The following is a 27646-nucleotide window of genomic DNA, read 5'->3' on the forward strand; positions in this document are numbered from 1 at the left end:
AATAATGAAAAAATAAATAAGCATTGTAATATTCTTTGTATTTCTTTCGTTGTTTTTTAGTTCAGAAAACCATAATTCACATGTACATCATATACTTTTCTTTATATATTATATATATTTATTTTATTTAAATGCACAGACACTTTTGAAGTATATATATAATATATATTATATATAATACCGCTTTTACATCTGTTAATTTCCCCTTGTTACACTACAGTACACAGACAGCAATATATAGATTTATCTTAGACACAAATGTCAGATGAGGGGAAAAGTAACATTTCATCGAAAACATTCGCAATAACACTACATGACTTGCTTCGGCGTTCCGCAGGTCCCTGTGCTTGTGTTTCATCCCAGAATGCAGTATGTCCCACACTTCCATACACACAGGCTGACAAACTAATAGCTAATCTAATGGTGAATACAATCATTTTGGACAGTGTACCAAACACGGAGCGTAAAACTGATGCTAGTAGACAGTGTACCATATTTCACAATGGATCATGCCCAATTATCAAAGCCTTACTAATAGATTATGAGTCAAGGTGATTCATTTTTAGGCATTACAACAAAACTGGCTACTTTTGTCTTCTAGAGTAAGAAACACTTATAGAGTGTCACAAAAGAGCTACTAGTTGGTCTGAAGTTCCTCACTCAGACATGTTCCCCTGAAAACAAGAGGTATGTACTATTATATTTTAAAACTCATTTGGCAAAAGCACAAATCATCACAGTATGCACCTTCTGTTCTGATTAGTTTTGTTCCACAAACGCAGCATACCGAAGACACTGGTTTGTTGTCCATTTCTTCAATTTTCTCAGTTAAAAAGTAATGACCCACAGACAAATACTTATCTCATTTTTTAAAAAAAAATGATCTGCAAAAGCACAGAGGACTGACCATAACCAGAGGTATGAAAATCCACTGTTCACAGAAGTATGTATTAAGGCAAACAAATATAAATGATGAGGTCTTTTAGGGAAATCTCTTCACAGGTAGAATACAGACAGTGCGGCATTATGGCAAATTTGTTTTACTTTGTGAAATTATGACTCAAGTGCCCAACATTATGGAAAAAGACAGTAAAACCTAGTACATTTTGGCGTGAAACTTTATCGCATGTAGAATATCATACTGGCAGAGCTCGGTAAATCAGTCGCGGCATGAGGCTGTTCCTCTCTTGTGGTCCCAACACGTTCTCCCTTGCTGTGTCCTGTCCCGACTACCTGTACACAACACTGCACACAGCACACTGTGCTCTGCGAAGCGTATATAGACGCAAAAAGAGAACACCCAGCAGAGCACGACTGAGCCTGGATGATTCATTACGAAAATACCATTTTAACTTACTAAGCACAGTAACATGTAGTATGGTAAAAAGCAGACAGCTACCTCAGTGGGGTCTGCAGCAATGGAATATGAATTCCGGGAGGAGTTACCACAGTGCTCACGCTGCTTACACCTTGATACCTTGGCACATGGTCACATGGATCCTACGCACCGTGTTTACGTTAATGACTGAATGTTTGACATCAAAACTGGTAGTTTCACTAAAGAAAAATGTTCAGAGGTTTTACTGTAAATAGTTCCTGATGTTGAACAGGGAAAAAAAAAAAAAACACCAAATACCAAACAGTTCCATTTGCCTATGTGCTTTGTTCCAGAAGGAGAACACAGCTTCATACAGTTTCTTTGTCAATACAGCAGTGCACGTGTAGGGTGGCAGGTGTAGGGCAGAGCGGGGTGGCAATTAGAACTAGACTGGTATACAGGGTGTCGGAACTCCTTGTATGAGATGGCTGGGACAAGCAGAACACCAAGAAGCCTGGGAGGGAAAGTGATCACAAGAGAAGGCGGCTTCCTCACGGTCACTTGTTCTCGATGAGTCTCTGAACTTTGCACACGAGGTCTCTGGCCAGTGTCAACACCTGCTGGACATTGTGGTGTTCTGCCATTTCTGTAAGGCCAGGGGATACAAATTCCAGCTTTAACATCGGCAGATTGTTACCAGGATGGCTATGTGAGTGCGGTACTGTTAAAGAAATAAGATGTGTGGAAGTGCACCAGACTCCATTTTCATTCTCCAAACGGCATCGGCTCCAGGTTTCAGGCACAAGATAGAAGCAGTATGAAGAAGAACTAATGAACGCAAACTGTAACTGCTTTCCGATTATTTCACGTGGCAAACAGATCTTGGCAAGGATGGCGGATCACATATTTCCTTACCGTTGAAGAATTTGATAATGTCTGTGAAGTCCATATTGTTCTCCAGTATGATGTCTCTGTAGAGTTCCACGAGCGCCAGGGCGATGAAGAGCACAAAGTGGCTGGAGGAGACAAACCGCGCCGCCCAGATAGTCTCCCATACAGAGAACACATCGTCATACACCAGCTCTGTAGGGGTGGACGCAATAATGACCCAGGATGGTTGTCTGAAGCACTAACCGCACACTTTCACATTTACATTTATTCACTTTGCAGACGCTTTTCTCCACTGTGTAGTGGCGTCAGCCCACAGCACAATCCCCAAAGGTGATTTACAGTGCTGGATGCATCACTCACCCATCTGCCAGTGAAAGACACTTTCTCTCACACGATGAGTGATTTAGTGACCAATCCAGCTGAACTGCATGTCTTTGGATGAACCAGAGCTTCAGTGCAATGGAATATCACTTTAATAGCTGTTAGACAACATTTATCTTGCCACAATAAAGTAGCAATAAAATGTTTTCAAGCCACCGCCTGTTAGTCGAATTGTGTTGTGCTACATGAACTGTTGCACAACCACATAATGATCAAATCAGCTAAACCTACAGAATAAATAAAGTTCAGGGAGTGTGACTAACTAGCTGTTTTCTTTAGCAGGCTGTGCAGTGCAGTTTCTTTTCTATCCATTTTATTAGTCTTACTGACAATACCTAATTCTATGTAGAGAAAATACATTGATATAAAACTACATGTAGAGCTGTAAAGCTGTATTATCAAGCTGTTAACACTGACAGTGGTTCAGAAAATTAAAAAGCATAATTGGAACCGATGATACTTGGCAATAATTAACTGAACACTTTCTTTTTACTTTTACTTAAGCAGACTCTTTGATGAGAACTTGAGTACTGCTGCTGACCACCCACCTCTGGATAATGGTGCTAGTTAAACAAAGAACTGAAAACAATGAGATGATAGCACAGATTTTCTTATTTTGAACTGTAGTGTAATAAAAAAGGTTTAACTACAGTTTTCAGTGTACTCACAGATGTCTGATACATCCTTAATCTCTGTTCTTACTCAGTAGCTCCATGAAATCTCTTGCTGAAAAGGCTGATGATGAGAAACCCTTCTAAGGTGTCCATCAGACATGTTATTAGGAAGTAAAGAGTGCAGGTAGAGTGTATCTGGACAGTGTTTCGTTGCCTTTGAGGGGACGTTACCTCGCTTGAAATCCAGCAGGAACCAGCGGTAACAGAAGTAGAAATGGGTGTAGTCTCCGTTCTGGTGCATGAGCTCAAACAGCTCAGAATCCAGGATCTAAACAAAGAAACAAACAGCATATGGGGGGGTGGGGAGGTACAGCAGGTGATGAAGCTTCTGCAAACGATCAAGCCTATGTTTACAGTTGTGTTACTTCATTTATCAAGCACTTTTCTCAACCATCTGTTTCACAGCACCTCTCTACAGAGTGCTGGCGTCACACCAAGAGCTCGATATCAAACTCTCTACTTTTTCCAGGTAACACTCCTCCCCCAAACACTACGCACCTGGATGAGGGAACGCATGTTGGCAAAGTGGGTGTCCATTGCCCCCCCATGGGGGAAGTTCTGATTCATCCTTTTCATGAGTTCTGTGAAGCAGCTGAACGCCATGGCCTCTGAGATGGGCCACACGGAAAGAGAGAGTCAGTTCAGAAGAGGAGAGATATGTACAGCTCACAGTCGACATGAACACTCACCATCATCCAGGATGACCAGCAGAGGCGCCAGTAAGTCGCACATGCCCTGTACGTAACCAATCTCAAGGTGTTGCCACACATAACTGCAAACAGAAGTTGATGGAAACATTTCACAGGTGAAGTGTACCCTTGAGAGCAGGGTTAATCGACAAACTGAAACAAAGGTGAAGGTGCAGTGCTACTTTGCTGGGTACCTGCACATGATGTTGCGCAGTTTCTCCAGGTTAGCAGGGGTGAAATACCAGTAGTTCCTGTCGCAGCGTTGGACGTCCTTCTCAATACGATGAAGATTGATTGTGTACATGTCCAGTAGCTCTTGCTGAAACGCACCACAAGCGACACGAATGATAAGTTTCACTGTCAGCTCTATCACTAGTGTTTCACACACAGGTTGCCACCAGAGACGGGAGTCTTACAGAATAGGTGGTGCCGATGGAGGACACCGGAGATGCGGCTTCATTCTTCGCCTCCCCACCCACGGCCAGTGAGTCAAACTGGGGAAAGAGACTCTCCATCTCAGGCTCTTCAGAGTGCGCTGACCCACTACCTTCTGAGTTGGGCTTCCCTCCTTCTTCTTCGAGTCGCAGCTCCAGCACAGGTAACCCTGCTGGCCCCACGGCTACCTCCTCCAGGACCGGACTGGCCCCCACGCTATCCGCCAAGGCTGAGAGCGAGTCTCCCGTACTCTCCGACGGAGCCTTCTTGTCCCAGGGGCTCATAGACACTTTGGCAACAGGTATCTCCTCCATTTCGATGGCAGAAGGAGACTCATCTGAGTCTGTGGCAAGGAGGGCCTCCTCGGCTGCTAGAACAGTACAAGTTTCAGTGGTACTTAGGCCCCTGGTTGCTCCTGTTCCAAAACCTTGAGTAATGTTAATTTCCAGAAACTTCATTTCATTTTCCTTCATTTCTGAAACACTGCCTTTCTCTTTTTTATCGACCTCTTTAATGCCTTGAGCTTTGGTTTCTTCTACGGCCTTAAGTTCCTTCAATTCTGCAGCTTTGTTTTCTTCTTCGTCTTCTTGAACTTGGGAAGCTTTGTCTGGTTCCTTCGGTTCTGAATATACAGTTTCCTTGGCCATTTGTGTCTCTGGAGCTCCGGTCTCCTCTGTTTTAGAACTTTTTGACTCCGCTGTTTCTGAGACTGCGGCATCTGCTGTATCTGGACCTGCACCATCCTGTCTTTCCGGAGCTTTGACCTCCGTTTCTGTATCCTTAGAATCTGTTTCTGGAGCTTTGACCTCCTCTTTTTTCACAGCCTTAGTTCCATTGCCTTTGATGGCTTTAGCTTCCTGTTTGCGCGTGAGCAGCTGAGCCTGAGGTTTGGAACCAGTGCCAGCAGCGGGATTATCATCTGCTGGCTGCTCTGGCTTGCCTGGGCCAGGCTGCTGCAGGGCCACACTGTCCTCGGTGCTCAGCGAGCGGTCCGAGAGCCCAGAGGTAACCGAGAAATTGCGGGATGAAGGGTGTCCTGAATCCGGTGAGCTCGTGCCATTCGGGAGGGTGCCATTGGGGATTTTGGGAACTTGTTTAGTCTCGTCAGCCTTGGGCTCCGTCTCAATCTGATCTACCTCTTCCACGGACTCAAACACCTGCACCAACAAACCATAGGAACACCTGCTACAAGAAGACATATGAGCAACACTGGGGATCCAGACTGAGTAAATAACAGTACGAGCTGGAACAGTCTGGAAAAACACATACATTATAATATTAGTATACTTTGCCTTGAACTTTCCTTTAAATATGGTAAATATGTATGAACTCAGTTAGAGAATTTGTGTCTTATTCAAAGGGTTTAAAACAATCCATTGGTGTCATGGCAACAAAACATGAAATATGCCATCAAACAGACCAAGGGCAGAAAATGGAGGATCTTTTCTTGGGATTTGGGACAAAACTGGTACAACGAGGACACCTAGTACATGCCAAAGACAGTGTAGGTTTTATGAAGGAACCATTTGAGTTTATGCATCATGTTGCGACAATGTGACCAAGTCAGATTTGTTGCATTACACTCAAAGTAGAGAAATCAAGCACATCAATTTGTTACACACTGAAAGGTGCCTAAGGAACAACGATCACTGTTTCTTACTGACCGCTGTGTTTTCCCTCATACATGGAAAATACACATGAATCATTACATGGATCCTGCAGCAGCACCTGGCTGTATTTTACTTACAGTAAGTATCTATGCGCAGCTGTTGAAGTGTATGTGTGTGTGACTTCTGGTCGAATGTGCGTTTGCACGTGACCATGCGTGACAGTCAACATGTGTGTGACAGTGTGTATTTACCTGTGCAGAAAGTACTTTGAGTTTTTGTGTGAGCTGGTGTTAGCAGCAGGTACCTGTGTGTACATTTAAGTGTGTGTGTGGGCAGGGGGTACCTGTGTGCTGCTGCTGGAGTCACTCTGCAGTCTTGCATGGCTTTGCCTGTCTGAGCTGCAGCTCTGGGAGGACTGGGATATGGGCAGGTGGGGGCCATGCAGAGGGCACAATGGTGACACGAAGGGTGGGGGTCAAGTGGGGCATGACAGGGAGAGAAACAGACACGTCGGCTCTATCAAAACATCTTTTCAAAGATGGTTTGCTGTTGCATCAGAAGGACGGTGGGGTGGCCATGCCTTACCTCGTTGCTGACGGTGGAGTCACGGTGCATCATGCGCTGCACACTGCTGTCCACACTGGCCCCCGAGGAGCACTTGGCCAGCGCCACAGCATGCTGCTCCTTCTCCCTCTGCCGCACGATAGCTTCGCAGCCCAGCCATTCGCTCATGGTTTGCTCGTAGCAGGCCCGCACCTGGTCGTCCACCTGCAAGGGACAGGAAGGAATGGGGAGGACGCCGCTCTCGGTGCCAGGGGACAGGCCGCCTCATAAGAGGACGGGAGGACGGCTGGCACAACGCACCTCTTTCCTCTCAGCCTCCGACATCCCAAACTGGTAGTGACCCAGCAGGAAGGGCCAGACCTCCTTGCGCAGGGAGGGGTCCACCCCACCAAAATAGACCAGGCGCAGCAGTTCCTGCTCCTCATAAGCCTGCTGGTGGAAGGTGGCGTTAAGCATTCTGGAAGAGAAGCTTGTTAACACACACACGCTAGCACACAGCCATGGCAACAGTGTGGCACAAAAACTGTTACTGCTCTCAGTCCTTAGAGTATGATAAATGTGTGTATGGTGTGTGTACAGTGTATATACAGCAATAGACATCACACAGCCTTTACTTTGCTTGTTATGTTTCCAGTAAGAGAGCAAATGGCACAAATTATGTTCTGTCTGAATAAGTCCGACAAACCAAGATGATGAAAATTTTTAACAAGCAGTTGTTAGTTTTGAGGACTAATTCATGAAGCTGGTAATATTCCTGCGTAATGCACAGCAGTGTAACTGAATACAGAACAGGATGAGGTCACAAAACAGGGTAAAAAATCTCCACCTCAGACAATTTAACAATATTAAGTAACCTTACTGGCATTCTGTGAGAGCATCAGTCATGCCTGCATTTGATTGTGTGACTCATCAGGGTAACAAATAGCAGTATGAATATTCATGATCTCCAATGTTCAGGGGGCGGAAGCACCGCAATGATGCAGCTTCCGGGGTGTTACTCACGGTGGAGTCTTGCAGGAACTGCTGCCACACGTCCAGGGAGAGACCGCTGCTGGCATCACAGGGCACATCGGGCTCCACAATGGTGTGGTTTACCAGGGCAGACAGGTGCGTGCGCACGGTGGACAGGTGACGGCAGTACGCCAGCCCTGGTCACCACATGGGACTCTCTTAAGCAAGTTTTAGTATTTAAGCTCTGGGGGTAATTCTGTGCTCTCTTGGCAACGTAACAGGTCTTAACATTCTCTTAATGTAATGCATAAATTGTACTTTTGCTGAGATGTACGTTGCTTTGGACAAAAGCCTCTGCTAAATGAATACATGTAAATGTAAATGTAAACATAGGCACATGTTGGACAGGAAGATTAAGTAACCTTGACCTAGAGAGTCCAAAGACTTCTAAATCAATCACCAGTTAGTGCTGTTAAGGCAGCTCAATTAAGAAGATCATTTTTGGGGAGAAAAAACAAACACGAAAACTGCAGTCAGTATTATTTCCAAAGTGGATTCAGTCATGTTGTGGACAGTTATAGTTCTGCACTTCATTCTTAAAGGATGATTACAGAGGATGGGAGAACTACGGCATTCAAGTCACACCATGCAATAGATGGGTATTCAGCAGATACATACAGCCGTAGAAGGCGCGGGAGATGATCTGGTACTTCATGTTGTCGCAGAGCAGCTTCAGGGGTGCTCTGTGGAGGTGAAAGCACAGACCACAGCACAGACTCAGTGCCTCCTGCCCACAATTGGGTTATGTCCCAAGCCACTAGAAGGGATCGACATACATGCCGTTTGTCATTTCCTCCTGCTGATTTCAATTACAACAGTAAAGTTGTTTATGGATTGTGTGGTCTGATTAATTTGACTCATGGAACCCATGTGTGTATTTTTGGGGTAAAGGAGGGTATCGACATGGTTTACAGCTGCCTACTTCTATGTATGCCTTTGGACTGTTGACACGGGGAGAACATGCAAAGTCCACACATCCTGAGTGGGATTCAACCGTATGTCTGGATGTGCAGCCCAGGCACTGTGACCAACTGTCACCAACATTACCTGCTGTGCCTTTGTGCTGCTTTATGCTCAAGAAGCTTAAAATGATATATCCATTTAAACAGTGGGATATTTTTATTCTATGAATTGATAGTGATTACCTTAACAGTTGGAGTGGGATTCAGATCAGGAACCTTCAGATTTTAAGGCAACAGCCCTACTACTCAGCCATGTGTCCCCTAAATTAGTTATTCCTTTATTACTACATTAATTAGCTGACAGCTTTACCCAATGGAACCCCTTCACAAGCGGAGGAACACCTGTATATCTACATGACCAGATAGGAACGGTTCTGCAGTACATGGGACTACAGCTATGTAAACATGTCATTAGGGAGCAGTATTTGGCCTCCGGACCTCTCCTGGTTGCAGCCGTTAGGGGGGCCCCCATCTGAGGAACCGCTCTGTGAGCAAGAAGAGCAGGAGGACTTCCTGGGTGTTGGGTGCCACATTGTTGCCCCCTGGTCCATCAGATCCGGGGTCACTGTGTGACACAATACAATCATGGTCAACTGAGGTGTCCAGCCCTGACTTGCTGTGCTGGAGCTGTAAGCTGTAGAGACAGCGGCCACAACGTAGAAATCAAACACCAGTGCTTAGATCATTAGTCATATGAAAGGAGTCACCAGCTACAAACCAAAGGCAGATAATAACAGAAAACGTGAAGTGAGGAACTCATCTACCCCGGAAACTGGCTGGAGTTACAAGCTGAGCCCAGAGAAGCATAAATCAAACCAGTTTCCCCATTTGAATCAAAGTAAATCTTTCAGACACGGACAAAGGTCTGCCAGGGACATGACAACCACCACTCAACATTGTCACAATACCAGTTGGTGAGGAAATAAGGTCTTTTTTCCTCTTTCTCATACCTCAGTTTTTGAACCTGAGATCTGTTAATAGTTTCATTTGCTCATTGGTCAATATTTGCTCACCTCATTTGCAAAGTGCAAAACAGAAGAAGCCATGAACGCATGCGAAAAGCACAGATTTTTGATATGTTCTCAACTTAATTTTTTCTGGTTTACATTTTATAGTTACCTGTGTGCTTTTTCCTGAGAACACTATCAGTGCTTTCCAGACATGCTGTATAGCTTAGTCCAATACTGTCACAAAAACTTGGAAGCTATAGATTCATAAGCTGAGGACTTCCAGTGTATGCACACTTTTAAGTGACCAAACTAAAGGATGCAATTTCATGTGAGGACGTCTCAGATGACAGCGACACGTGTCTTTCATGGCAACATTTGTCCGAACGTCCCATAATTTGCAGTCACTCAGAGCCAAGGTGGTTTTCAGACATGAGCTTGAGAGAGGAAGCGGAAGCTTTACCAGAGTGGTAGTGGGGAGAATACAATAGGTGTATGAGGCAGAAGTTGGACCAAAGGACACACCCAGAGATGTAAAAGAGGGGGCTTTTGGACCAGAGGTTGTGGCTTGAGGAGCTCAGAGAAAGAGCAGGCTGGCAGGCGGATGCAGGAGAAAGGGAGTATTACAGCTGTGTGCGGTCGAATCAGGAGGAGGTCCTGGGCAGCTACAGAAGCATTTGGGGACCACCAGGGTGCGGGACCTCCAGGGAGAGCTTCTCCATATGTTCAGTGAGAGGGAGCGGGACAAGGGGGACACAGGGGAGCAACGGGGAGCCTGAGTTACAGTCACTGTAACAAACAATGATGAGCAGGTCGGTAAAAACACAAAACTATATGAGGACTGTGATGAGAAGAACTCAAACGTAAAAACATGGCAACAAACACGTGAAATGAAAAGTTGATGAGTACAAGAGACGGCAGATAAACAGAAAAGTAAGGACAAGGACAGAAGCAACTCACGTGCCTTGATGACCGAGAAGCGTGCAAGTGCTTACCAAACTCTGACTGGCTTCCGGGGAATAGGATGCGAAAGACATAGTCTGTGGCCTCGTCTTCCTCCTTGTCCGACGTTGACTCTGAGGACCCCTGCAGACACCTTTTACGCAATTTTGGGAAAACCTTTCCCTGTAAAGAAAATAAAAAAGACCATGCATTTCTCCTCATTGTCCTCCACTGATTAGACATGTGAAATAAGGAAAAAGGTAATAAATGCACGCGCACAGTCAAGTGGTCAGAACCTGTCCTGGGACCATACAGTACAAGGCTGCGCGTGGTTTCTTTGGGACACCGGTCTATCACATCTTTGGAATGGGAAACACACACACATGTAAGCTGCGCACAAAGAAGTCTCATCTCTGCAGGTGGCACCACCCTGAATTCACGGTAACATCAATCAACAAGAAGAGTAAGCATGTAAACATTTATTCACTGCGTGTTTTCCACAATCATGAAAAAGAATAGGAAGAATCTCATTCAGGGCAGTAATGGAAGACAGGAGCCTTTCAGACAGTGAATTACATGAGTGACATTGTTATTTACTCCTGTGGTTATTTATTATGCTGCCACCACAGTCAGGCACACATGAGCTCAATCCGTCCTTCATTGTCACTGATTCACCGCGAAGATGCTTCTTTATTCAAGTTACTCTACATCTTCACCCACCAGTTTACTATTTATAGTCCAGCTACATCTCTACATGCAAAGTTGCTGATTTCATGCAAGAAAATCGAACTTGGAGGTTTTATGGTGCCAGTAAAAAGCAGCTGATTTCATACTCAAAATTACATCTGCAATTTACTGCATCCCTCTCAAAGAGAAATGATCCCTCTCCATCAACTTATCAATCAAATACAATGAACTAACAGCTATTAAAGCTTCAGTCTCAGGCAGTCACTATAATTAGTCTTTATGGTCAGTCAGTCGTTTCCACTGAGACATGGAGCTTGTTCAGCGCAAGACAGATATGGAATTTAGCGCATAAACATGTAACATAAACATAAACATAAACGGCTCAAAGGCTGCTTAGATTACAATTCATGCAGGGTTAGTGTCCTACACCTTTTCTTATCTGTTTCCATCATTGAGTTAAATTACAGTAACATCACTAAATTAAGTTAAGGCCAGACTCTTGAAGGTAAATAATTTCACGGTACACAAAATTCTTCTAAAGTCAAATACCAACTGGTATTTTCACCTACAACCCCAGATCCAAAAAAGTCAGGACAGTATGAAAAATGCTAATGAAAACAAAAAGGAGTGATTTGTAAATTTACTTTCACTTGTATTGAAACAAAAACAGTATAAAGACAAGGGATCAGCTGCATTGTTTTTTCAAGATAGATGCTTATTCTGAAATTGATGCCTGCAACACACCCCAAAAAAGTTTTTCAGCTTTTTCGGAATTGGGGTTGTAGAATAATCACTGCTGAACACATGGGAACAGTAATACATAGTTCACATGATCAGGGGATTGCAACATATTATGCTTGATATTCCAGATGTTACATTCAAGACAATCTCACACAGTATGTGTAAATGGTGTTGAAAAGTGGACTACAGGCTCAGTGTAAAAACTAGAGTAACTGTCTGTGTCACGCCCCCCTCAGCGCAACGAGGATCACCGGCGGCGGATCAGGGAATGACTGCATAAAAGGGCGGTCCGGAGCACACTCAAAACGAGGAACCTTGTTCAACCTTTATCATAGCGAGTGTGCTTCCCGAGTTCTTACCTCTCCTGTTCCACCCGTCCTTAGCCCTGTTCTCCCTTCTCCTTTCCCTTCTCTTGTTAAGATCCTACGGTTTTCACGATCTCCTGCTTGACTCACAGATTACGGATTTCAGTTTGTCCCTTTGTTAACATTTGTGCATCGGCGACCCTCGTTTTGTCTTGTGACCACGATTTTTGGATTCCCCTTTGAACCCCGACGCTCTGCGCTTGGGTCCAACGGCTTCCTTCCGGAGTGACACCATGACACTATGAATAAAGATTATGACGGCTGACATTAGCAATAACCCTACAAAGATATTAAAGAAGATGCTATGCAGTGGGTGACATATAACCTGTACATTTGAAAATGGATCTACAGCATATCCATTAACTTAGCTGGACAATAACTGATGCAATTTCGGCTACATGCACTCCCCTTGCGTACAACACAAAATCCCTTCTTGTGACACTAATCTGCGAACTTGCCATTATTAAGATATAAAGTTAAACCATAGGTTTCGGTTTGCCCCGCTGGCTGCTCAAATGCCATCACGGCAAATGGATTTAGACATACTTATAAAACAGCTGCTTTGCTCTGCGAGGTGCTTAAAGCAGAGAGAGGAGACGATCAGTAATAAAACTGCACGAGTCATTCCTTGTCGCCCAGAAGCGGTGGGAAAGGTTCGTTAATGATGGCCCATAAAACATTTATGCAGTCCAATGTGGGAGAGAAAAGCTGCTCGAGAAATGATGTTGTCAAGTAAAATCATGTTTTGAAAAGATGCCTTCATATCAACTCCATTATCTGATTATTTTCGTCAGTGCTTTTGCTGTAATTAGTTTTTTTTCACTGATTCCACTATTAAACCCTCCAGTTCAGATGGGCAGTACTGGCCTTGCTGAATGCACTTTTGTTTACCTGGAGTTACAGGTAACTTTGGAGCAAAGTGTCTAATAAACTTAAATGTAAAGGTAAAAACCAACCAATGTCTACAACCGCTTGTTCCGAGCGAGGTCGCGGCGAGCTGGAACATACTCGCCAACAAAAGGCACAAGGCTTAAGAGGGAGGCGACACACCCTGCATGGGATGCCAGTCCGCTGCAAGGCACCCCAAACAAGGCTTGAGCCCAGACACGCCACACAGCGAGCAAGGGCCAAACCCCCTCTGCCCCCTGAATGTAAAAAGCTATTCATAAAATCTTTAACAATATATTACGAAAAAGGCTTCTAGCTGCATGGAAGTTAAAGGCATTTAATCAAAAACACACAAAATATACTGTATCAGTGGCAAGTGTATGCATGTCGCTTAATTTAAAGTAGCTTGACTAGCTGGGGTGTAAAAGAAAGCGGTTGATTCAGAATTTATGCTCTCAGGAGAACATACTAATTATGAATCTTTCTACCTTTAATGACACGTACATTACTGAGAAGTTTTCACTCACTAGGCCCACAGAGAGCATGCTTTGACCCTTGGTAAATATTCTTCTTACCTGATTGCATGTGAGATCACACACCTGCAGATGATACACATGGGCTGACATGTGACGCTATTAGTCTGTCACAGACTGACCTTTCCTCTCTGGGACCAGAGGGGTGGGTCCAGCTGTCCATGAGGCAGAAGTCCATTCTCCAAGCAGGAAAGAAACTGCAGCAGGTGCCCACCCTTGGGGAAACGCAGTGGGGGTCGCTGGATCCCATCTTGGCTTACCAGCACCACTGTACCCCCACTGTCCACTGGAGGAAGACACAGAGGGAAAGAAAGTTCCAAACACAAACCACAAGCCACATTAACTACTGGCCAAAGTCCATGGATTTGCCTTTGAAGAATGACTTGCAAGTGATGAACACATGGATGTAGTTCTGCAGAGAATTAAACTGACTTCTGAGTTACACATAAGAGTGAATGGACTGCAAATCTCAAGAACTAAAGCTAGACACCCTCAAAATGTTCAGATATATAAAAGAGGGAGTTCACTATTTCTCCTCCACAACTGCATCCCTGTGCCTTGAAAACAGAGACTAGGATGTAAAACAATCACACACACACACACACACACATTTGCAGAACCGCTTGTCCCATACGAGGTCGCGGTGAACCGGAGCCTACCCGGTGACACAGGGCGTAAGGCCGGAGGGGGAGGGGACATACCCAGGACGGGACGCCAGTCCATCGCAAGGCACCCCAAGCGGGACTCGAACCCCAGACCCACCGGAGAGCAGGACTGTGGTCCAACCCACTGCACCACTGCACCCCCTACGTAAAACAATCAGTTTTCAGTAATTAATTAAAACTTGTCAAGAATGAATAATTATTTAAGTCATATATCATAAAAATGTCACATGAAAACCATGGCTATTGTACAACTCAAAGTGCATCATGTAAAGAATGTATTATACAGAAAAATCTGTTTGGCGAAACATCCATGTCTACATAACAGTGGCTTTCATGTGGCTAATCCCACCCTAACCCTATCCGTAACCCTAACCCAAGTCCATCCAAAACTGGGACATGGACATGAACTAATACTCAGCTAAATCTCTCCTTAAACAGTCTGCAGTGCACTGCTCACTGACCTTGATGCTTCATGAGTTCAAGTACAACCCTTTGCTACCTCCCTCCCTTGGGCTCCCGATTCATGCTGGGGTCCTGACTTAATGTCTTTGCTGGTCGTTTGCCTTTTCTTGCCTACTTCAGGCCAGTGCAGTCTAGTTCAATTCATTTCCTTCTGGCTCCATTGGTAGTATTGCCTTAAACAAGTTGTCAAATATCTCTTCTGACACTCTGGTTCTGTCCCTTTGCCTTCTTAATGCTGCCTTGTCTCCAGATCCTTTAGTTGATACTCTCAACTTGGGTTCAGTCCTATGTTCCCTAGACCTTAGTCAACGGGTCATTCAAAGCTAGGTCCTTAAGATGAGCTGGAGCAGAAAAGTGGGCACCTAGGGACTAGCTGGTGACCAAAGCTGTTAAAATAGCAGGATGTCAGCATCAGTAATATTACAGAGCTTAGTTAGATATTTAACAAGGTTCCCTCTTAAGGGTAAGAAGACACAGCTGGAACTGCTCAGTTTTCTGTGTATTTAACATGGATTAAAAGCATAGTATTGATTTGCAGCCAGCGAGCTGTATTTTGAGGGATGTGTGAAGACAACAGCAGGGATCGGGCAGCCTACCTTGTTGGTGGCAGTGCAAATACACAATCTCCTCCAGGCGGATGGTCATGGCGTAGTCCCAGTAAACACTGCAAGAGACCACATTAGCGTCTGTTTCACGCATGAGGAAGCATGTCACAACGATATGCTGCCAGCCACTTGATTTTGTCAAACTTTCTAAAGCATTTTGATATCTGCTAAATTAGTGCGCATCGCGCAATACCCCCCCAAAGTGAACGCTGACAAACATGCTCATTTCCACTGATGTAGGTAGCAGATAATTCAAAAAATTATTTCTACGGGTTGCAACACTTCAGTCCTGAAAAGTAAAACCTTTCCCAGCGGTGAGTAAATACTGATTCATGGGATGCACATGATTACACAGGGCTAAAAATGCATTGAGTGACATTTACTCTGTCTGATAACGTGATGAGTGGACTCGGGCTGTGCGTGGAACATATAGGCCACACCATTATAGGACCACCAGGACCAATTAGTGGGGGCTGTCTGGTGCTCCCATCTTCATCACACACACGATTAAAGGATGAACTGAGAGTTTATATCACGCTCTTCCTCTCTGCTGAATTTCATTGTTTAATCCAGTTGCCCTGCTGGACCAAGAACACACTGTTGGGTTTGCATTTCCATTTCACTGGATTAATGAAGCAGAATGCCAGCCATCAGCACAAAACAAATATATATAGAAATGGAAATACAGCATCGGTTCTCTTCAGAGATGAGGTGCTCCAGGACTCTCAGACATCAACTTCAAGAGAGTTCTGTGCAGTATTCTCTGTAATACTTTACTATATTAGTCCGATGGACAGGCCATGACCCTAATGAGGACAAGCAGTGAACTCGAGTACTCACTATATTCACTCACTCAGCATATTATACTATTATTTATTTTCATTATGATTAGGTGACCATTCCCTGTTCCCTCATGCTAAATTTTTACGAATATTCATGCCACTGAGGGCTCCCCTCGTGGTCATGTTTGGTCATAATACCCAACTCAGTGCGCAGCCTGCTAAAGGGTATTTTACATATGTTATACTCCACTAACTCACTGGACCTAAAAGTGTAAAAACCTGTTTGACCCATAGCATAAATTTCCTTGCTTCCCAGGATGCTGCCCATTCGTTTCACAAGCCGGGGCACTCTCACCTCCTCTCATAGTCCAGGTCTCCCACAGAGCCATTCATCAGCTGATTAGGAGTCCACTTCAGGGTCATGACATCGGCCGTTTGATGGAGAGACAAGTAGCCTGGGATAGCCTCCATATCATCCCTCTGGAGATGGGAAGGAACATGGAGAACAGAACCATCACATCAGCATCTCTTTCTGTGTAGGAAGAAATTACTTTTACGCTTACATTTATTCGTTTAGTTGACACTTTTATCCAAAGTGATGTACATCTCTGGGAACAATACAAAAAGTACCGCACAATAACAGAAGATGAGATGTGGATGCAGACGTGATTCTTCAGTACAGTCAATTTGTCACATATCACATTACAAAGCAGTGTACATTATAGGAGTAGCTGGATTTTTAAAAAATTATTAAACCGGCACCATAGTAGACACTTTTGTCAAGTACATAGGCCATCAGGGGAGAACAGGGCCCACAACTCTTCTTGAATTTTGAGCGGGATTCATGCAGTTATGCATGACGGGGGGGAGATGATTCCACCACATCAGAGCTAGAACCAAAAACTTTTGTGATTTGGACTTTGGACTCCTTGTGCGTGGGACTTAGTGAAATCACTAACAAGCTGTGAAACTGATCATGATTAAATGATTTTTCAAATACATCTTTCTGAAAGCTGCGGTGAAGCTAAATCCCCATTTCACAGTCAGCAAACGGAGAAGTACCGGCTGCACAAGGACGTTGTTCTTGCCGAACAGCAGTGTGGCCCTGGAGTTCTGGTGGAGCGACTCTACATAGTCTCGGGCAGATGGCGAGGGAGAGGGCCGCTCATCCATGCTGCTGCTGGAGTGCCTCTTCTGGATCTGTGTGCAGAGAGAGAGCAAAGTGACTTGTGTTTTCAGCCAATTTTTCAACATGATTGTTGTGCCAGTTCAGAGTTCAAATGGAAAGATACCTCGCCCACTTCCATCACTGGTCCCAGAATCTCAGATTAATGGCAGATTAATGCATTTGGCCACGTATTCAGTATAGGGCTGGGTTACATTCTCCAAAGTGATCTCTTTGACAGCAGTTCCATGCTTTATGGCAGACAATGAAGCAATCAAACAAAGCAGAACAGCTGCCACCAAAAGAATGTGCCCTTGTGTTTTGAGCGTGTCCTAATCCCCCACACTGCATGGTCTCTGCTACTAAGTGTTTAAAGCAATCACGTATCCAGACACTAGCACATGAAAACACACACTGTTTCAAAAGGTGGGCATAATCAGAAACAACTGGAAGAGTTATTAGAGAAGATCGTCGCCATTCCACGTCATAGTGGACACGTGGCAATGGGCACCGGGCCGGCCCACTCACACACAAGGCAGGGCGTTTCGTGGGTGAATCTTGCCGGCAGTGACTGCTATGAATGCGGTGTCTCTGGACCAGCTCATCAGCTGAGGGGTCTGTCCAGAAGTGGTCGGCTGTCTTCATCTTGGTGTACTCCAGTGCACAGGGGCCAACTGCAATGAGGGCAAAAGACAGAAGCTGAACAATGCTCACAGTCTGTCTCAGTACACTTTTAAGGTTAACAATTGTTCAGTGGTACCTAGCAAAGATGCCAGGATAGGTCCATCAACTGGATCCATTAGAACTGCCTCCTTTTCATAGAATTTGCTGCAAAGAAAAGCAGGACAGATAGAGAGATAAGAACTTTATCAACCCAAAGGGAAGTTGAACAAGACCGCAGCAGCACACATACAGCAACACATTGGCAGTAGACAGTGCAACAATGCTAGAGTAAACAAGCATCTCATTTAGACAATTATGTAGGAGTACAAGTAAAAAAGTGAGCAAACAAACAAAAAACAGAAAGAGGATTGATATCTCAGAGAGGGACAGACCGGGACATTTCATGCACCTTGCCCCATTTCGTTCAGCAGATGCCCATGAGGCCCACCCCTCACCTACTGTTCTCCACCAGGTACAGTACGATCTTGTCCAGGACCTTCTCCATGAGAGCAGTGCGTACCCACAGGTGCTTGATGGCCTGTGGTGGGATGTTAGGCACCTTTGGCAGTTTCCTGGAGCTCTCATGATTCAGTGGTACCTGGTTCCGCCTGTATGAGCAGTTTGCAGATGGCAGAGGAGGAACATGACAACCTACCTTAAGACCCAACAATAGACTTACTTTGCATATTTGTCTGACTACCTGCTCAGTGCAAAGAGTAAATACAGTATCTAGAGGCTGGATGACGGAACATGCACTAATAAATATTAACTTTTTGATGGTGTTATTGACCAGTTCCTAATGTGAACATGCCTGCCTAAATCACAATTATAATTAAGCATTTGGGACAACAGAAAAATGAAAAGTCATTGGTACATATACACTGTAAGCCATTTTCATTCATCTTGTTTCCAGCACGAAACACTAATGCTTTGGTCAGCTTGGGGCACTAAAGCAAAAACAGAAAAACACAGTCCTTTGTGCTACTACACAAGTTTTCATCATGCCATCACTAAAAAGAGGAACGGTTTCAGTAAAACACAAAAGTCGCGTTAGTTTATATGCAGTTTCATCCCCAATACGTTTGCATCTTGTGTTACTGAGTAAATCAGCTGAAAAGCAAAGTGAAAGCGGAACGCCACGGCCCATGGGGGAACTTGCATGACACTCCACTCTCCATGCTTTGTTGTGGAAGCGCTGCCTGGGAGGTTCTCCTCTAGGTTCCTGTCATTTTCAAAAAATCTTTTTTATTAACAACAAAATGCATAAGCAAGGTGACAAGAAATTGCCTAAGTGCCGGTGATAAAAATTCAGGTGGTAGGTGTAAAAGAAAGGTTTTAACACTTGAAGAAAAGCTTGACATTATAAAGAGACAGTTGGTAGCATAGTAGTTGGAGCTACTGCTTTTGGACCCAAGAGTTGCAGGTCTGATGCCCAGCTCTGTCTTAGTACCCTTGAGCAAGGTACTTATCCTGAATTGCTCTAGTAAAATTACCCAGCTATATAAATGGGCAAATAACTGTAACCTGAACATTATAAGCCGCTTTGGAGAAAAGCATCAGCTAAATGAATAAATCAAAGTGTTTCCACGAAATGGAGTGCAGCAGGCTTCCTGGGGTACATAGCGGGGGCAAGATGGCAGCACATGCAGACGCAGTGGCTGGGCTCTCCCTCAGAACAGCAGTAGCTTTCAACATATATTATCAATATACCGATACTACCAACACCCCATATTACCGATCTCAGTTACTTTTGATCAGAGATAACACTTTCATCCCCTTGGAGACCCTATACCCCCCAGAGCCCATTGAAACTTCCAACCCACCAGCGATGCTGCACAGGCGGCGGAGGGAGAGGAAACAGAAGCAGGGACATGAGCCTGGGCCATGTACTCGGCTAAAGGCTAACTCGTACAGACTAGCACTTCTGAGCCCGCTCCTCACCAACTCCAGGTCTATTACCAACAAGATGGACGAGATCAGAAGCGGATCGGATGAGGGACTCCGGAAAGAGCAGAGGAGGAGGACTGTGCGTCTATGTGAACAACAGCTGATGCAGGAGGCTATACATTCCACCACAAGCCGAGGCTATGTTAGCATTAGAAAAGCTACATGAAAGGACTTCAAAGTTTCAGTCTCATTCTTACTTATTTATTTACTTATCTATTTCTTTATTTACTTATTTTAAGTGTTCTTTCTTTCTGCTGCTGTTGTTCTGAGGGCTGCCACACAACGTTTTGTTGTATTGCATTGCATACAATGACAATAAAGTATCTTATCTCATCTCATCTCATGGTGAAATTAAATCAACGGTACATACCTCCTAATAACAATAAACATGAATACAGGAATAAACGGGTCTCCGGTATGGGGCAACGCACCAAGGACAGCAATGCACATTCGCATCTGGGACTGGTGGTATCTTTCGATCTACGAGCTCAGCAGACGGGTGGCGTTTATGACGGTGTCTCACTTGTTCTCTATAATCTGCTCCAGTTCTTGGGCCTTCCGGCACAGCTCCTCTGCTGGGGCAAAGCTCTTGCCCACCTTGGTGAAAAGGGCTGCAATCTTGTTGCTGCGCAGGAAGCCTGCGGCCCGCCGCTTTAGCCCGTGCAGTATGCACGCCTCTACTGCGGCTGTATGAAGGAAAAAGGAAAAACACACCACATACAGCACAGTTTCAAAAGTCCACACAAACATGTCAAGAACCGACACTGGAAGATTCCTCCCATGTGAACCAAGTACTCATGAACTGCAGCTCTATAACCAGGGCACACATGTAGACATACAACTTGAAAAAAAGCACTTCAGGTTGCATAATAGTTAGAACTATTTGCCTGTAATGGAAGGCTCTGGGTTCGAAACATGCTCCCACAGTCGTACATTTGTTCCAAGCACTTGCGCTGAACCCCTGTGCCACCTTGTTTACACTGTTTGTTCTTTAAACCAAACTGTTGTCAAAGGTGTGAGTGTAAAAATGATCACACCTATATTCAAAGCCAGCAACAAAGCAGAACCGGTGGAATCAAATCTCTATTCATTCCTCGTTTTTCTATAATTCACTTCAGCTCATTACTGTTCTACCCCCACGTACACCCAGTCAACTTACAAGAATCTGAATTATTTTATAAGGAGTTTAACACACCTTACAATACACTTCCTCATGTTTAGGTAATCACGGCCACATCTGGACTGTCCAGACCATGTCAGCTTGTTCACTGAGTGTGAACTCATTTTCATTGTTTTCACTGATTTCTTTTGTCTTTATTGTTCTCTCAAGTTGGGGGTGCGGTGGCGCAGTGGGTTGGACTGCAGTCCTACTCTCCGGTGGGTCTGGGGTTCAAGTCCCGCTTGGGGTGCCTTGTGACGGACTGGCGTCCCGTCCTGGGTGTGTCCCCTTCCCTCTCCGGCCTTACGCCCTGTGTTGCCGGGTAGGCTCCGGTTCCCCGTGACCCCGTAAGGGACAAGCGGTTCTGAAACTGTGTGTGTGTGTGTGTGTGTGTTCTCTCAAGTTTTTGTACATCAAAGGCAGGAAACACTGAATATACAAGGTATGATAATTTTGTCTGTGAATGTTTGACACGTAGCGTACATGATGGCAAAGAAGGAGCTTAGTGAGTGCAGGTAGATAGCCCTGCTGTGTTATGGAGTAACCACTGAAGGGAAACTGCACTGTCATATTGTTACATAACTAATGTTTACAGCTGAAGCAATTGTGTGCTTTTTAATGGGGTTCTGTGAGATTTTACAATAAATGGGTGTCAATTTTGGGGCTTAGGAACACATTAAAAATATTACCATTGAAACTAACTGTAATTACATCTTTGATTTATGAGAATTCACCTTAAAAACGGTATTCAGGAACAAATTACCTTTATAAGGCAGAGAAGCACTATTGTCAGCAATGCACAATCAAAGCTGTTTTCTTCACTCCACTACTCATAAAATTACTGCTGCATCCTGCCTCCTCCATGGCACCTAGAACACTTACGCATTAGGTGCAGGGCTTGACATTAACAGCCGCCCACCCGCCAAATGTGGGTAGAAAACGGCAATGGCTGGTAGCTCCATCATATCTACTAGCCACTTTGGCGGGTGATGTTTTGATGGTGTGAAAAAAAGTAGTTCACAAAATTCTTCCTTATACGATCAAATCAAGTTAATATCATCCTAAATAATACTACAATCCTCATGAGTACTTGCTGCGCAGTATGCGCGCGCATACTATTGGACACTTCAGCAGCAGACTCCAGCAAGGGCAGGAGAGAAGAAAAGTTGAAACTGTGGCGGCATGTTAAGGGCATGAAAAGATCAGGTGAACAAATGGATAGAGCAGCAGAAAAAAAAAAAAAGAAGAAGACAGTAGATCAAGATCAAGATGAGGTGAAGAAAACTAGAATTTTAAATGAAAAGTGGAGATTGGGTCGCGAGTGGCTACAGTTACAGTATGTACAGTATGATCCCGACAAAAACATTATGTATGTTGCATGGACTGTGTCGCACTCACAGCAACGACAACGAAGGTTACAGAAAATCTTTTGCTGTGGGAACTACCAATTTCAAACTGGAGAGCCAAACTTGCCCAACTTGCAAGAGGGCAAAGACAGGTTTTTAGTCAGAACTTAGAGAGCATTGCTGTGAAAGTCATCACAGTTTCAAAAGATGATGCTGCTTTTCCAAAACGTGCACGTGATCAGGAAGCATGGCAGACCCTTCCACTCGTTACTTGTGGATGTGCGAGGAAATATTAATCAATACTAACATTACTGTACTTGATTGCTAGTAACTACATTCATTTTACACATTTTAAGATAAGCAAGGTAACTTAGTTTACAGGTAATACTATCGTCAGCTAGGCAATCTCAGAATCAATGTGGGCAGATGAAAAGAGAGGCTAGACTAGCAAAATGAGAGCTTGGAGGACATTTGACATGTTTCTGTCTTCCTCATTTCTTCCCACTGACCCCCACCACACACTCACACAAGAGACATTTTAACGTTGTGTCCAGCTAAACTCACTTTTCTTAAATGATCATAAAATGCAGTAACAGTCTCTAGTTTCCTTTTATTTATGGGTGTGTGTGTGTGTGTGTGTGTGTGTGTGGGGGGGGGGGGGTTGGCTAGTGAAAATTCTGAGTGGCTAGTGACTTTGGAAAATCACTAGCCACAGTGGCCGGTGAGCCAAAAAGTTAATGTCAAGGCTTGATTACGTGCCATATTTTTGCACTCATGGTCCCAGTGGGTGGAGTTGAGCAATGCTTTCCATGTAGCATTGAAACGGCTACACGGCTACTATGTCTATGTGTAATACATATATCACACAAACAGATATCCATTCCATAGTCACACCCTCTTGTCCTCAGCCCTATGTGGCATAATAGTGCCCAAGCCATGCCGATATTCAAGGGCTCTCTCCAGATTAGTCCTGCCACTCAGCTCGCACATAGTTGAGAGGATGGCAGTCGTCACTCTGGAGACCACCTCTGAACAGGTATGTGGGCAGCAAGATGCTGGAGGTAGAGGGGAGTGTTGAGCTGTTTGTCATCCCCTTTTCTCAATCTACCTCTGTGCCACACAGGCCTTCCCCTCACCCTTAAACCATTTATCATTTTCTTACAATATCTTCATCTGGAGCAAAGGAACAAAAAAAACTATATTGTCAGACATACTAGAGCTGTTTGTTAGCTGTTAGTTGTAACCATGACAGGTTACTAGGTGCGAGTGGTGTGTCGAGTCAGCGTGTGTCAGTGTCAGGTGTTGCTGAGAATACCACAGGTGGTCTTATCTTGGATTTGTAATCAATGGTAACTGATTAAATTTCTCTGTCAGCCCATCACATCAATGTGAGAACCCTCTAAAATCCTTTAATAAGCAAAAAATACATATGTATTTCACTCACGAAGGTGAAAAACAGACATGGTCCTTTACTCCCGAGAACAGCGAAGCGCAATTGACCAAACGTCATCTACAGCAGTGTTGGCAAAGTTATTTCCATGGAAACAAATCAAGAGGCAGAATTAAAAATGTCACGTGGCACTCAAGTCCGGCAGGATTTTCCACCAAAAGGTTTTATTGAAGAAAGACAATCACGTAGGTGGTGACAGTGACATCAATCAGTCCTCCTTATGAACACTTGCACGTAATGAGTTTCAACCTTCAATGTTTGGACCGCAATCAGTAGGAAGGCTCGGGTTTTTCCATCAGGTTTTGGACATAGAATACCATAAACAGTGCTAGTTGTTGCCAGGAAAGAATGCAATAAGCCTGTATCCCAGCGGCACAGGGACATTTCATTTCATGTGCCATCAGTGTTGACCTCCCACTCTCAAGTAGCCATGCTTTCTATCAAGTAGACATCCCGGCTGTGGGAAAATGACACAGCAAAAGAAGGCAAGGAAAGGGCAGGGTGGCCAAACTTGACATTTGGAGCAATGGAGATGAGCCTCAACATGCCAGCACATTACAGATGGCATGGTATTGACGGGGCAAATTACTCCTGTTTGAGTTGTGGACCTGTCTCTGCTAAACTAGTGGTGACATCATCTGCATCAACACAAGGACTTGTATCATACAGAAGAAGAGGTGAGGAACCAGCATAAGGGATGGTGGGCCATAGGTGTCCAAAGCAAAAACACAATGGAATAATTGTGTGATTGCGGTCTCTCTGCCACTACTTTGTTCTTATCTCACCCTGTTGTTTTGTGTGTATTTTGTTCTATGTGTGCTGCTGTAGCCTCATGCAGTTTACTTTGGGATTCATAAAGTCGTCATCTGTGTCTGTCCGTCTTCTATAAAGCTCTCAGTGTATTTCTGTGAATAAGAATCTGAAATATCACATCTGACAAGGCAGGCACTGGAACAGACCCTCTGGTATGTGTCATTTTAGCTTGGACCAACTGAAAACAATCTCTGTGTTAAAACTGGAAGGAAAAACACAAGAAATAGAAACTGAAAGAAAAAAAGGAAAAAAAATGATAAGTGATGAATCCCATATACGATAATTATGCATTATTAACATGAAAATTATGAGTAAGAAGGATAGTGTAGTATTACGGTTTTATGACTTGTCGAAGTCATGGTCTGCAAGAGGGAGTCCTGCTGATGGACCCTTGGAGAGGTGCTTTACCTCAACTGCACCAAGGAAACACCTATCTGCGTAAATAGGTAAAAATGGCTATATAAATGGCAAAAAATGAACAGTAGAGTGAGAACAACAGTAATGACTAGGAGCCTTCCTGAATTCTCCCCAGCTTGTCTACAATGATGACTAAGCTGAAAGCAGGTGTGAATCACAGATTTCAGAGGAATCCGAGGCTCCAGAAGCCTGTTTTCTGTGTGCCTTTGGCATGTTCACGTGCTGGAGACATGTGGTGGGGTGGAGAGCTCAGCAGAGTCAAGAGCAAAGAGCTTCTGGAGAGCCAAGGAGAGCCATGGAAACACCCCTAACCTGCAGCCTGTGTGTTCTGCTGAGAGATGCAACATCCCCCATGTGTATGTGTGAGCATACACACCCTGAACACACTGATGTTATATGTTTATACCGTGACAAACTCAGACAAACACAAACTCACATGAGAATGTATCTGTACCAGGCTAACATGGAGCTGATGCAAGAAGATGTTTAACATAGCAGCCTTTTTCTATAGACCTCGGTACAAGAAAGATGCCTGTCACCTTCGCATGGACTCTGTCTCAGCACATTATGAAATATTTTTTTTACATGCTCCAGTACCACTTAAAATCCTGGCAGCTTAAGCACCCACAGTAAGTTTAACACTGACAAACGATCCTTTATACATCGGAAAACCTTATCGATAAACTCTTTGCTTTCATACAATGGGTAACAGTACCACCATGTGACAAGAGACACACTGACTAAAGGATAAAATATTAATAAATGTTTCTTTGTGGTTAATACTGGACTCAGTTTTAAAGCAGACATTTCAGTGAGCAACATAATCCAAACAATAGTCACAGGTGGCAGCGTATTCCTTTTGTCTCATCATTACGCCCATAGTAGAGGATATTGACAACAGAAAACAGCACCAAAACAGGAATCCTGGTCATTCTTTCCTGAATTAATGAGATCTCATGCAGCACAGTTTTCTGCAGCTAGAAAGAGTCTAACAATTATTTTTTTTGTTCCACATGTGATGTAGATGTTTTGAAGACTTCAACAACAAATGCTTGGCATCTGTATCGAGAGTACCCAGAGCCACATGGGTAGAGAAATCCCACAATGCACAGTAACCCTCCAAAATGCCAGACAGTATTTTTTAAAACCAAAAAGTCATGGAGCAGGGGAATTCACCATGTGGACCAATGGCTCAAGTAATGCAGCCCGCTAGAACATTGTATAAAGTATTGATATATAATATACCTCCTATAAATACTATAAATTCCATTGAAAAACATGATAAAACAGTGACAGTTAGACACACACTTGAATACACATAACACCGAAATACAACAGAAAAAAAATAATTTTTAATTTTAAGACTCATTCTGTCACTGAAATTTGTACACGTTGAACCCTTGACCTACAGTATGGTACCACTGATGACTGTGGCATTTGACCAAAAAAAGCTGGACAGCCCTGTCATACAGACTTGACTCAGAATGTGTTCAGACAAAAAAACATACTACTAAAAAAAAATTCCAGATGTAAATACTAAAACTAAGTTTGCACAATTGACCTTTATCAGCAAAGAACAGAGCTTTCATTTCATGCATCTGCGCTATCTGTATGGCAGGAGCTAACATGCAAGGATCTAAATTTGAAGAAATCAATTATATTATCTAGAAGTGGTCCCCTCCCAAAGACTCCACTTTAATTTCAGTTCAATTAGTGATTTAATACACTGAATTGTGTTTATTGCTCAATGATCTGGAACCTCTTCACACACACCAGCCTCAGATGGTCTTTGCAGCTTCACGTCTATCCTCCTCTTCTGAAACATTTGAGCATCGGGGGTTAAGCCATTTGGCACTTTCCTAGGATGACTTGATGGCACACTTGTGTGTAGTGTCCCGTCCACTCCCTCTGCCACTCAAGTACTTTACCTCTGTGCTGCTCTTCTCTCTGATTTCAAGAGGGATTTGCTAACCCAAGCCAGAAGACACCAAAGTGCCAGTGACTAAGGTACATTTCAGGCTGTGCTTTGTACAAAACTAGCGGTCTAAATCCATTTACATGCCACCATTACTACAAAGACTACAGAGAGCCCAAATTAAAGTGTCACATCCAATGCGGCTCCCAAGGAGAAAATGCAAAGAAGCACCATGTTTGCTTCCCTGTGGACTCCTTTTGGTTCCCAGTGAAAGTATCTGGCTGCAGACGTGTGGATCGCCATCTCACAGGCTCCATTTCGGAGACTTACCACAGAAGGATACTATATGGCTGCTGTCTTCATGCACAAACTTCCTGGTCACTGCCTCTTCCATGATCTGCTTCACCTGGAAGGGAGAGACAGCATCATATCTCAGCTAAAACTACATTAAAACAGGGAATGATGAAGACTTTGCTGGCACATTGCAAAAAGTTTGAGCAGCTCGGCTGAAAATTAAGTGCGGAAGCAGGAGACAAGCCCGTTTCTGAACATTTGGGGGTCCTAAGTAACACCCTACATAGGGAATGAATGTCGCTTTTAAGAAATGAACACTTTACTA

At 44.1% G+C, this 27646-nt stretch overlaps 1 protein-coding gene across 4 annotated transcripts in view; it reads right to left on the minus strand.

Moving 5' to 3' along the window:
• Positions 1–134: 134 nt before the first annotated feature.
• sgsm1a (small G protein signaling modulator 1a) overlaps positions 135–27646 on the minus strand; it is a 39884-nt gene continuing 12372 nt past the window's right edge. Inside the window, exons 4-27 of one of the 4 annotated variants that reach the window (XM_018749124.2) lie at positions 27358–27433; positions 20451–20613; positions 18436–18588; positions 18078–18145; positions 17846–17991; positions 17215–17352; positions 16508–16632; positions 15362–15429; positions 13761–13924; positions 10478–10607; positions 10110–10271; positions 8974–9100; positions 8192–8256; positions 7565–7710; positions 6863–6994; positions 6584–6766; positions 6342–6413; positions 4370–5545; positions 4148–4272; positions 3954–4036; positions 3763–3872; positions 3436–3532; positions 2234–2401; positions 135–1964 (exon numbers count right to left, since the gene is read on the minus strand). In XM_018749124.2, the coding sequence (XP_018604640.2) occupies positions 1876–1964; positions 2234–2401; positions 3436–3532; positions 3763–3872; positions 3954–4036; positions 4148–4272; positions 4370–5545; positions 6342–6413; positions 6584–6766; positions 6863–6994; positions 7565–7710; positions 8192–8256; positions 8974–9100; positions 10110–10271; positions 10478–10607; positions 13761–13924; positions 15362–15429; positions 16508–16632; positions 17215–17352; positions 17846–17991; positions 18078–18145; positions 18436–18588; positions 20451–20613; positions 27358–27433 (3966 nt within the window). In that variant the 3' untranslated portion in view covers positions 135–1875. The remainder of the gene's footprint in view (positions 1965–2233; positions 2402–3435; positions 3533–3762; positions 3873–3953; positions 4037–4147; positions 4273–4369; positions 5546–6341; positions 6414–6583; positions 6767–6862; positions 6995–7564; positions 7711–8191; positions 8257–8973; positions 9101–10109; positions 10272–10477; positions 10608–13760; positions 13925–15361; positions 15430–16507; positions 16633–17214; positions 17353–17845; positions 17992–18077; positions 18146–18435; positions 18589–20450; positions 20614–27357; positions 27434–27646) is intronic. The other 3 variants (XM_018749125.2, XM_018749127.2, XM_018749126.2) reach the window with 3 other exon arrangements.

This window comes from Scleropages formosus, chromosome 19 (assembly GCF_900964775.1).
Source record: "Scleropages formosus chromosome 19, fSclFor1.1, whole genome shotgun sequence".
NCBI classification, from domain to species: Eukaryota; Metazoa; Chordata; class Actinopteri; order Osteoglossiformes; family Osteoglossidae; genus Scleropages; species Scleropages formosus.